The following is a 12,242-nucleotide window of genomic DNA, read 5'->3' as shown; positions in this document are numbered from 1 at the left end:
ACTTTTGCAATAATCATGTTCAAAATGTAAATGACAATTTCTAATGAAAATATAAAAATATGCCATGGTGAAACAATGTGCATGAAATGGTTAATGGTTTTAGCAGGAATGGGATGAAAGAAGCCCTCATAACGTTAAAATACGAATAATTCAGAATGTGGCGAACCGCGGCATTTAAAAATTTGTATTATACGGTCAGACGATACGTTTCTTTGTGTGTATTGGATAAAGCCAAGTCCTGTTGCTGGTCTATCATCGAAATCAACATAATTCGGCGAAGTGTAGGCATACAGGTAATTTTAAAAGGTTTCATTTTTTGAAGGGTAGGATTACTTTTGTGCTAATTTTTAACGATTCCCGTTCACTGATAAAGATATAAAAACATATTTTAACGGAACGGTTTTGCCACAATTTTTCCCATTATTAAAATGATTGATTGGTTTGGCAGTTGGATTATATTACATTACATGAAACGAAACTCATGGCTCATACCTATAATATCTGATTGGCGTAGTTCGTCTGCGAATTACATATGGCTTCCGTGTGAAAATTGGATATTTATTAATTATAATGAATTCCATGCGTTTTCGAACACTACAGTTATAGCTGTAATGAATCGTTATTAACTACAGGTAGAGGCACAAATGCAACCCGGCAATGGACATCTTGAGGTGATCGATTGTATGCAGGGGAAGGATGTGATAATGTGTAAGGCAACCGTAAATTATGATTCGCTATTGACTGGAAATCTAGAAACAACGATTATTGTGTTTAGCATTACAAAAATCTTTCGGGTTCTATTTTACTGTACAGAATATTTGCGAGTTGCCAAAACTAGAACTGCATTTCAAAACAATTGAGCAGGAAAAAAGTGTCTATTACATAAAGGGTGATACTGAGGTTACCACTGATGCTGGTGATCGATCGAATCTGTATCCCATTCCGGTATTTATACTACTTCTTAGTCACATCGCTCGTATGTCACGTCAAGATTTTTTTACTTATTGTCTAGACTGATTTTGCCCTTGTCACAGTTTGACACCAAGAACACCCCAGTTATTTTAACGTTGAACCAACGTTAGATAATTTGTTGGAGGAACGGTTCCCTAAAGTTGAGTGCAATCTGGAAGCATCAACATTTGCCAAATTTCACACCCGGGAAGGCTCAATGTGCAGGATAGCCATTCGTTCCAGCGCTTGTCTCGGAGGGTCCCGTTGGGCTTCGTGATATAAATGTTAAACACAATCATATCATACCGCCCTAGGAACCCCGGGGCTGTTGCGGCGGGTCGATAAAATCGCGCTGCAAATCAATGTCAGTGGTGCAAAGGAAAATTAATCAAATGAACACGCGGTTCTGAATAATAATGAAACGAAACGATCGTACTATTGTGTTTTTTACACGTTTTTTTTCAATTGTCGATCCATTATCACGGGCTCGACACGTCCTGTATACTAAACCGTTACTATCGCTTGAATGTACACATTCGATGGTTTACAGTTGAAACAGAATGCGTTGCAAAAGCAAACGAAAATTGAAAGCGAAAGTGAAGTGATAGGGAAAAAAGAAATAGTGTATTCATCACGCCAGTTTCAGAAATGCCAATGCGAATTAAAAAGGGTCACATGATGGTACCATTCATGGTTATTCATTAGTTCAAATGATTGTTGTTGCTTGAATGAATCGAATCGATCAATTCTCAACTACCGAAACCGAACAATTTATCCTTTACCTTTTGGTTAATAATACGAAAAAATTACAAGAAATTTTAAATTAAACAATGAGTATAATATAACCAATGTATGAGTATGAGTAAACTATTATATAATACAATGTAACGCAGTGGGAAATATAAAAAACCGAAAAGTTTTTCTAGGTCTCTAGGTCTATGGACTGTCAGCATAGACTGCCTATGTTGGTGGTCAATAACGTGTTGAATATTTCTCTAGATTACCAAGAGTTTTCCTTAGATTTTCCTTAGATTAGATTTATTTGAACCAGAAAAAGCGTGATTGATTCCGCGCTAAATCTAACACTATACTAAAACAGGCTTGCTTCAAGGGGTAATGTTCTAAACACTACTCTCAAATTACAGGGGAGCCCAATAAATAGAATATAACGAGCACAGCATACTGAATCGCGTAAATGAATATGATAACGGGGCATTTGAGAGAGAAACACAATGTTAGTGAATTGGCAAAACTGGACATGATATCGTGTGTTCAGTTTAGTGCCATGGCCAATGATAAAAATGTTTTAAAAACCACACATTGATTAGCAGTAAGATTAAAAGTCTCGTGTAATACTTATTCATGTGCATCAATAAAAGTTATCAAAAAAGCTGTAGTAAAAGTTATCAAAATAACAGAAGTAATACAATAAATAAAATACAGTGAACGTTTCCATAAGTTCCGAAGAGATAAGATATGATATGATATACTTTAAAACATATACTCATTTGACATGAGCACTCATCCCGTATGTATTCGTTTGATCAAAACATGAATTAATTAGGAAAACAAACAAATTCGTAAGATTTTGTTATTTCATGAATAAATGCCAACATGTAAGCAATGTGTTAGTTCATACCGATCGAGGCTGTATTTGGAATACTGTTGCTGCAACATTTCATCAATCTCGCAAACGTTTACTCAAAGTGCGTTTGTCTGGATGAGCTGTGTTCGTAAACCTCAGAAAAGTAAGGTCTGTTATATGAACTGCTTTCTGTTATTTCTCGAGGCAATCTCGCAACCGAATGAAGCCGATCAGGCGTAAGCGAAGATCCTGCATTAAATCCTTTCCGATCCCTGTACCGAGCACGTGCTTTGATTGAACCTTCGGGGCAGGCTTTCTGCGTCTGATAGGTGAATTAAAATTTTGCTCCATTCAATTTCTGCCCTCTTTTGCGTCATACAGTGCAAGGGAAAAGTGAGATCCATTGAAATTATCGCACGGTGACGCATGGTGACATCAAAGTCTGAACGCGAAATCCCGGTGAACACCTGCGTCTCATGACATAACTCAATTCCGCACAATCATACCAAAGCCATGGTTCTGGAAAAGGGGTTCTATGCTGCTGTGTAAGGTCGAAAACCCTCATCCAACCTTTTGGATTGGAACCTTTTGAAGAAGTACTGTGAAGCCTTGTCACCCATGATAAATCAGTGCAGGACAAACATTGTTCATTAGAAGGTAGAGTGAAGTAATATTTGGTCAAAATTAAAATATCAAACAAAAACTGATACCGTCATTTGGTAGCTCGAGGTGCTGCAACGGGGTCACACGTGATTCAATACAGTGTTACGTGAACCCTCCGTACGTACGATATTCTGCAAACGAAACGAATCAAGGGGCGCTATTGAAGGTGCCTCATCCGTGGTGAATACGTACGAAACATGCATCAAATAATTGTCAACAGTAATAGTATGAATGATGGTCGTGATAAATAATGCGTTCCAGTTGGTTAAACGATGGAAAACATTCTATTAGGGTAACCGTAATCAAACACACACTAACAAAAAAGAACCAAATACTATATAAAACTTACATCAGAATAAGATGAAAAAATGGGCAAATGCTCCGTTGCCAACCGAACACTATCCCCAGGCTGTTGTTGTTCGCCAGAAAATGCGTCTGCAATATCTTTGTGTCGCCGAATTATTGAGGGCAGATTTACGAACCACGCCTAGACCGGCTGGTCGTCCCGTGTCGATATCATTAATAGCTCCTCGTATAGTATGGGAAGATTTTGAAACCCCTGGCAGAACTACAGCATGTCCCCCTGTTCATGGCGTATGCGCAATATTTCCCGAACGACCGACGAAATGGTACAACAAAATCTTCCAAGCAAGGCAGATGATGAAGGGAAAGCATATCGCAATGGACATTTTGAGCACACTGTTAGCAACAATTGCGAGCGAATGCGCGGGTAAGCTCCTGTTGTGATACATATGTTTTCCTTCCCGCTCGACTGGTTTCGACTGGATTCCACGGGAAGACCAGCATATGCCGGCACCTTCCGGTGTGCACGCAAGTGTCGATGCGTGAAATGCGTTTTGATAGCATTTTGCTCTCGCAAGAATCTAAAGCATGGATCTGCTTACGGCGGGGCGTTGAAGTGAAACTGAAACGTCAAGATTGCGCTTAGGGACGGTATTGCAACACCGTGCCCAGGCACGTAAAGTCCGAGGGGCACCACTATCGAACTGGATGGTAAATAGTAATTTAAAACGTGGATAAACTTCCGATTGTGATGAATTAGGGAGCAGCAAATAGGAGAGCAAACAATAAAACAGATCTTTGCATTGAGTGGAATGTCGAGGGGCGATAGAAGATGAACTGCTTGTAACGTGTGTGTTACAGAGTGAGACTAAGTAGAAACATGTAGAAAGCAATTGCTAGGGGCTAAGATAAAATGTTGAACAAGAATGGTAAAGGATTAGCGATTATGTTTGTATTTGTTGAGAGGATTACTAACTGAAGTGGATTATTTGTCTTTCTGGCACAGCTCTACGACGAAATTAATGATATTAAATAATTTTTAATCAACTTTCACCCAAAAGAGTGTTGCAGATTGTACTTAACAAATGCAAATCAATTACCAAGCGCATTGCACTCGAGAATACCACATCATTGTATTCGGGAGCTTTTGAGTATTATGTTTAAACTGAATGAAAATAATATCTAATTACAAAATTTCCGCAACTCTATCCGATTAAACGACTTTGTTGCTGTAAGTAAATACCTCACTTTTGTTCAATCACTTTACTATTTAGCGGTATTTCATTTGCAAAATTACCAAAATATTGTTTTAAATATAATATATAAATTAAACAATAACAGTACAATAAAGCTAAAGAATGAAATGACAATCATAAATAATCGCATATTTCGGAGATATCGGAAGCATTCCTGTTGGGAATTTAATTCTTCACCTGTTTGTGGGCAATTTAAACATAGCCGCAGATCGAATTTAAATGTTCGTTCGTTGCTTCCCAACTTTCCAACCAATTGACACCGTGGTTGACTTAATAATTTTCTAATTAAGATTTCATGCCAGTTTAACGTTCAATATAAAGGCGAATGCGTTCCAAGTAGGTCCTCCAGAGATCGACCCTCTTATTGGACACGTGCATGCCAACCGAGACAGCAGCAAATCTGGTCGCCGAAGCGGATCGATCCTACTGGCAATTTGTTTTGAAACCAACCCGAGAAAAAGGGGGCAATATGAACAACAGATTACCCCTCTAAACCCCCAATCCCTATCTAACCTTCTACTCCTCCCCTTCCTAAACTCCAATACATTTCTTTAGCTGAAGATCACAGCCTTGCGGCATAATGTAGGGCTGATGTTTTTAGTGGTACGCTTTTCAGAAGGGTAAACAATTTGGCACAAGGTAAGCTACACTACTGCAACAGATCCGCGCTATCTTATCGGTGGCGGTGTTTCAATTGAGTCGTGTGGTTCTAAACCTTCGTCTAAAGTTGCTTTTTTCCAGCAGCACATCCTTTGGATAGTTAGTGCAAAAACACATGAAAATTTGAAAGAAGGTGGAAGAATAAAAAAAAACTTGCCTACAATGCTGGAAAAGGACACGCTGGCGAAGCAAAAATTTCTAATTATACTAAATATTTTAATTAAAATTATAACGCTCTCACGTATGCAAATTATGAACTTTAAATGTTAAAGTTTCATCGGTGTTTCCTAGAATGGCAGTAGAATGGTTGACCGGTTAGCCGGTGTTCCATTTTCGTCCCTCGAGTACCAAAATCTTCGTAGCAGTCGATGAAGTTTTCGTACAAACTAAGGTTCGCCTTCCTACCTTACGGTGGCAAACAGCGGAACGGATATTTGGCACTGTGTCTGGGATACTAACAATTAAATGTACAGCACCATCTTCGGCTATTTACTCAGGGAATTTTTCTACTCATGAACACAATCCTTTGCGGCATGTCACTGGCAAACGCTTTCAATTTCATGGGTTCGTTAGTTTAAGTTTAACTTTAAATCGAAATAACCAACCACCGGCCGGTTGGAAGCCCCAAACGAAGAACGACACGCCAAATAAACACATACTGGCAGCGCAGGGTACGCATAATGTCACTTGGTCTCGCGGTTAAAAATAAGAGTTGGAGGAAGTGTCAAAATTAGCATATTCGTTTCCATCTTCAGCACCCAACATCGCTTGCTCTGTCTTGTACCGTAAATCCTTTGAAGGCTCGTGAAGTTTTGGAGAACATAAAGTTGGGCGTAAGAAGATTCTAGGACAAAACCCTTCCATTTCTCTGAATTTTTCCCAATGCAAGAATAAATTCTCTTTTGCCTCACGTTACAATCCTCAAGCACTTCTCTACCTGTTCTTTACTCTCCTTATCCGGCGACAAAAGTTTTGGTTTGGTTGCAAAACTCTTTTGGCTTCTTCGTCTATCGTTGTTTTCGTTCGGTTCAATTCCGGGTGATTCGGACCGTATACGGCATTATAATACCCTCACATACCGTGCGTAATGCGGTGTATAAGCAGAGAATAAATGGATGTATTTTTGATCTTGTGTGTGGGCGCTTTTTCTGTTGTTACTTCGGTGCACTCTGTAAGGTGGCCCATTCGAATGGTTTCATCGTTGTTTGTTGGCAAGTCGGAGCGGAGCGAATCTCCCCCACAACCGGAAGCAGCGTGGGTTGGCATCACAACAAAAACATGGACGCACTTCAACGTCCAAGGAGTGCGTCGCTAGGAGACGAAGTATCATTCGGAACCGTGTATTCTAGGGTGTATGATGCACGCACAATAATGTTCATAGTCATTTTAGGGAGCAATACTGAAAACATGCTTCAGCATCGCCGGGTATTGAGAATATTTGTTATTTAAAGCATATTGACCGTGCATGATGTAGGGGTGTTCATTATCCGAACGCCTCGAGGCAAGCAAAGAAATGTAAAGAGAAGGAAAGCGGTATTAACTTAATGCTAGTAGCAGTGGATGTGTATTGTTGGCTTTGCAGCAGTAAAGAAATGCTCCACACACAGTCATACTCATAACGATGAAAATTTATTGTGATACCATGGGGGAGGAAAAAGGTCTAATGTACCAGATTTTGATTTAATTTTGATTTTGAATTACATGCGCGATCGATGGCACGCGCCCGCATCCTGACATGATTGCAGTACACACCATAGCTTGGCTGCTTTCATATTCCCTGAATCGCTGACATTGGATATCCTAGGTGTGGGTTCCATACGCCTGGAATGGAAATTCTCCCCGTATAATGCTGACGCCGTTTTCGGTTCAAATGTGCATAAATCAACATCATCAGGCTCGTCAGTGCATTGGCGAGTCTTTAAGGAAGGTGGTAGGGGTAGTATTCTTGGGAGGCTTAACGACGACCGGAATGCTCCTATTGTCGGTCGTTATAGCACCAGTAGCAGCAGCATCAGCAACAACCTTCCAGGAAAAGCCCACCCTTTGACCTATGTCGATGTCTAGCCCGGTACTCGAAAGCTGCAGCGGTGTGAATCATCATCGGTGCTTGGATGCTGGTGCTGGTTGTTTGGAGCAGCACAACTCGTCCATAAATTACCTCAGATTTCTTGTTTACATTACTTTACTGGCTCTTTGTGTCGTCACTCGTCCCCTTTCTGTCGTAAGATACGACGAGCACGGAAAGTGCTACTGCAGTCGAGGGTGGAACGGTACCGAATAGTAGTATACTGGTTTGGTTCGTCTATTCTTGCGCTCTGTATTGCTTCCGGGAAGCGGAACCGGAACAGATGAACGGATGAGTAAACACGACCTATGGTGCCTGTGTGCGTGTCCGTGCGTTCCTGTGCGTTAGCATGGGTGGTATTACTCGGCGTGCAGACAAGCGAACAACATGCTGTAAGCACATGGTACATTAGAGCACGTTGGAAGTTGTTCGTCCTTCTTGGCAGCGTCCGTGTGGTGAAAGGGTTTTGGGTTGCTAGAATAAAAACTCATTGAGGAACATCAGACAACGCGTACTTCGACAAACGACGTGAATAGGGCAAGATAAATAAAGATCAGGAGGTTGTGGTAATACCAAGATCATGTTGTGGTGTGTATGCGTTATCAGCATTACATAACCACTAGGTAAGGTGTGTAAAGTTTGTAATCTTATTTACACAAATTGAATTAACGGTAATGTGAATGTGTCCGGTGGCACGAGTTGTTGTAATTTTATCGATAGGACAACGTTTGAATAAATGTTTGAAATGAAAGCTGCTGCACACATTGATTGCATCTTGTGTTAGTAATCTTTTTATAAGTCTTATGAGCAATATTTTATATTAAATTAACGCTACATATCTAAACATGTGTTTTCAAATTTTTAACCTAGTTTAAATATAAAGTATACTGAATATTTAAGCAGTAATATAATAATGATTAACACTTTAGTTTGTTAGTATTATTTGAAACGAGAAGAATGGTTGCATTGTAGTTAAAAAAGTGGGGCTCTAAACAACATGCATTTAATTATATTTGATTGATCATATTAAAAAATTAAAATGGTTGGGAATGAACGATTGCAGTAAATACTAAGAGCTAATTGTAAACCTGCATATTAGGTAAAATTGCTTACGGTAAGTTCAATCGAAGTAAGGGCTTTACTAATTACGTAACAAATACATAAAAATATGAATAGCAACTTATAATGAAAATAAAAAATTAAATGTATCATTCGTAAAATTTTCTTTTGCTGCTCAATAATCGTTGACATACACTGCTTGCCATTTAATCCCATTTATACCGCTAACTGTTTTGGCTAAACTATATGTTGAAAAATAAAAATTAAAAAAATAGAAGAAATGAGCAGAATAATTCATGTCTTGTTCAGCTTTATGTGATATAATTTATATTCGTAGTAATGCTAATAGCGTTAAACAACAAAACAATTGCGGAAAAAACCGGTTTCCTTGTTGTTAGCAGACTTGAGCCGTACAGATCCGTCGAAAAGCACGTGATGATAGGGCGGAAATTAAATGCTGTATTGGAAGATAGGTGTGCGTTCAATCGGATGCCCTTGAATGTGATGATCAGTAACGCTCCATTGACCATCGTCCATGTATGGGTGATGCTATTTGGCTATTTTCTATGATGCTGCACAGCTTTGAAATCGAATACAGTGCGTGGACATGCAACGATACATGCAACTGTAAACAATAGGCAGCACTTGTAGTATTTATTTTGCTTGTAGTCGTACGCAGTCAACCAGCACACGGACCGTCGGTAGTTGTACCAGCAGCGTTCAATAACTTACAGCGATAGCTTCCCGAACAGTGTCATTGCCGAACGCGATTAAACCAAACGTTAGCTGGCACCGGTGCAATCTCGGTGTTGTCAGAGACCGCGTCACCAATACATCCAAGGGTCGGTGATAATTGCCGGTGTCCAAATTCGTGTGATAAGATATAGACGTTCGACTGCTGTTGGATTGCGTGACTTTACCGGCTTCGCCATACATTTTTCGAGCGCAATCTGTCTTCCAACGTGTGCGTGTGGAACGGTCATGAAGGCTCAAAGTCTCCTAATTATAAACGTCAAGCAGTAAAGTGACTATTTGTATTTAATTCAGCCTAACCAACGTGTACTAATTGCCATCGTTCAGTGGGGTAAATTTGAATATTTGGTTCAGTATGAAGCTACCATCGAATTTGGTAGTTTGCGTGGCCGTGGTAGTAGTGTGCACCGTGCGTGCCGAAAATATTCTTTTCCTGCAAACCACACCCTCCAAAAGTCATCACATCTGGAACAAGCAGATATTCGAGCGTTTGTATGAAAATGGGCACAATCTTACTATTTTATCATTCGAAAAAGAAACCTCCGTGCCCGGCAAAACATTCCTGGTGATGGAACAGTTCTACGTGAAGATGATGGCGGCTTTTGCGGACGGCGGTTTGGCAGACTTTTACAGCTATGAACATGCGTTCGGCAACATAATGAATGTGTATCAGTATTACACGGTGGCAAGTCAGATACTGGAGGACGAGGAAGCTATCAAGCAGTTGCTCGCATATCCAACAACGTTCCGTTTCGACCTAGTGATACACGACTTCACGATGGGTCAGTTTTTGCTCGGGTTTCTGGAACACTTTAACAACCCACCACTAATTTCTATCTCGCCGTTCAACATACCATCGTACACCCAATACCTGGCAGACATACCGCTCTATACAACTTACCTGCCCCATCCAGCATCCAACTTCGATTCGAAGATGAGCTTTATTGAGCGGGTCAAGAACACGATCTACTGGTGGTTCGATATGCTCTACCGGCAACAGGTATTCATGCCCAAAGAACAAGAGCGAATGAAGCGCGTTTTCGAAGGCACCATTATGCCACACGTGAAACTGCTTGAAAGGCGATCAGAGCTGGTGCTAGTTAACAGTGATCCCGCTCTCGATTTTTATCAGTTACTGCCACCGAACGTAATTCAAGTGGGCGGATTGCATATTAAACGAGCAGATGAGATGCCGCCGGTAAGTGTGTATGGTCGATAGCACTTATTAAGCGTCACCAATTAAACATCGAATAACTCATCCGTAGATGATGCAACAATTCATTGCACGTGCTAACAAAGGTGTGGTGCTGTTCAGTTTCGGAACAAACGTACAGAGCGAAATGTTGGGCCCGGAAGTGAACCGGCAACTGCTGGAGCTGTTCCGCAGCATGCCCGACTATGGGTTCATCTGGAAGCACGCCAATGCGGACAAGCTGATCATGCCGCCGAACGTGCTAATGACTGCGTGGGTTCCACAGTCGGCCGTACTGGCGCACAGCCGCACCAAGCTGTTGATTAGTCATGGTGGACTGCTAAGCTTGCAGGAAGCAGCCTGGAACGGGGTCCCCGTTATTGGTGTGCCCTTCTTTGCAGACCAGTTTTCGAACGTGCGCCGTATCGAGCAGGCAGGTATCGGTATAGGCATACCGTCCAATAAGATGAACGCAGACACACTGAAAGCAGCGATCGATAAGATATTGGTTGATGCCAGGTAAACAAACAAGATGAATTATTGATTATCCGCGTGCACGTCGCATCATTTCGCTCTTTTTCTTGCAGCTATCGGCAACGTGGCAAGGAGCTGTCCTATGTTTTCCGTACCCAACCTGAAACTCCGCTAGATCGTGCCATTTTCTGGATCGAAAAAGTGATCGCTAACAAGGGTTTGCGGTATCTGCGTTCCCCGACGCGCAATATGGCACCGTATCAAGTGTATGGCCTAGACATGGTCGTCGTTCTACTGTTGATCGTGCTAGGGTACTATCTTATCTTTAAGCGTCACTCGAAACCCGTCGGTGGAACAGAAACGAAAAACAAAACCGAATAGAGTTGATCTTGGGGAAGATTTCTCTAGGAGAAGACACGTTGATAATTGGCCACGGGCAATAGCATAGAAGCGGTTAGCAGTTACACGTTTTTGTTTTATTTCGTTTCATCCCGAAAACAGCCTTCCGCGGAGCAGAAGTAAACGGGTATCTGGTATTAGTTATGGCACGTAGATCAAATGTGCACCGTGCTGTCGCGATCGAGCGCGATTGTGGCGGCGTACGATGGTGGTGGTTCTTGTGGAGAGAAGATCTTGCTAATCTTCTCGTAGGACGGTGGTTCGTGGTCACCCATAATCGTTTCGTAGGTCGGTGGTGGTGTTGCGTTGTGCGGATAGTCTCCCATGTGGCCTCGTTCGATTGAGTATATCGATTGCTGATCACTTTGGGGTCCAGCCCAGAGGCAGTTGCCGACCCGGTGCGTCAGGTAGACTGAGATCATGATGCAGATCAAGAAGAAGGCCACAGCTAGGGTGACCATGATGATCTGCGTTTCCAGCTGCTCCGACCAGCCAGTATGGTTCATCATGTATTCCAGTAGCAGTGCCACGACGACAAGCGAAGGGATCGTTATCAGGACGATAGCGAAATCAATAACGCACTGCTGCCACTTCATCTACAACGAGGATGATGCAAAAAACCACCACACACGTACACAATATGCAGATAGATAGAAACATATCGTATATAAGTATATTGACGCACAGTTACATTAATCAATTTTGCACTCCGGAACCGTATACTTACGGTGCTACATTTTGAACCACAGCGGAAAAGTATAATAAACGGTGGCGCGTAACGTTAACAGCAATGCACTAAACGCGTTAATAATCACTAGACGATCCCGCGCAGTAAACTGTTCCGTACAGCACGATCACACGCCGTCAAATATCCTGCGCAGG

At 41.5% G+C, this 12,242-nt stretch overlaps 2 protein-coding genes across 2 annotated transcripts; one reads left to right on the top strand and one right to left on the bottom strand.

Moving 5' to 3' along the window:
- Window positions 1-9,650: 9,650 nt before the first annotated feature.
- Window positions 9,651-11,342, top strand: LOC128718068 (UDP-glycosyltransferase UGT5-like). Its single transcript, XM_053811741.1, has 3 exons — window positions 9,651-10,493; window positions 10,561-11,006; window positions 11,075-11,342. Exons 1-3 carry the CDS (start codon window positions 9,651-9,653, stop codon window positions 11,340-11,342), a joined length of 1,557 nt encoding a protein of 518 aa, XP_053667716.1.
- A 173-nt stretch (window positions 11,343-11,515) lies between these two features.
- Window positions 11,516-11,956, bottom strand: LOC128708284 (uncharacterized). Its single transcript, XM_053803253.1, has one exon. It carries the CDS (start codon window positions 11,954-11,956, stop codon window positions 11,516-11,518), a length of 441 nt encoding a protein of 146 aa, XP_053659228.1.
- Between the last annotated feature and the right edge of the window lie 286 nt (window positions 11,957-12,242).

This window comes from Anopheles marshallii, chromosome 2, assembly GCF_943734725.1.
Source record: "Anopheles marshallii chromosome 2, idAnoMarsDA_429_01, whole genome shotgun sequence".
Lineage (NCBI taxonomy): Eukaryota > Metazoa > Arthropoda > Insecta > Diptera > Culicidae > Anopheles > Anopheles marshallii.
Note: the sequence above shows the minus strand (reverse complement) of the source record. Positions and strands in the feature narration are given on the sequence as shown.

What these genes read in the sequence shown, in the direction of transcription:
- LOC128718068 (XM_053811741.1), top strand. Translation starts at nt 9,651, where the DNA reads ATGAAGCTACCATCGAATTTGGTAGTTTGCGTGGCCGTGGTAGTAGTG. An exon ending in GAGCAGATGAGATGCCGCCG is followed by an intron (nt 10,494 to 10,560) that starts GTAAGTGTGTAT and finishes ACTCATCCGTAG; the next exon opens with ATGATGCAACAATTCATTGC. An exon ending in AAGATATTGGTTGATGCCAG is followed by an intron (nt 11,007 to 11,074) that starts GTAAACAAACAA and finishes TTTTTCTTGCAG; the next exon opens with CTATCGGCAACGTGGCAAGG.
- LOC128708284 (XM_053803253.1), bottom strand. Translation starts at nt 11,956, where the DNA reads ATGAAGTGGCAGCAGTGCGTTATTGATTTCGCTATCGTCCTGATAACG.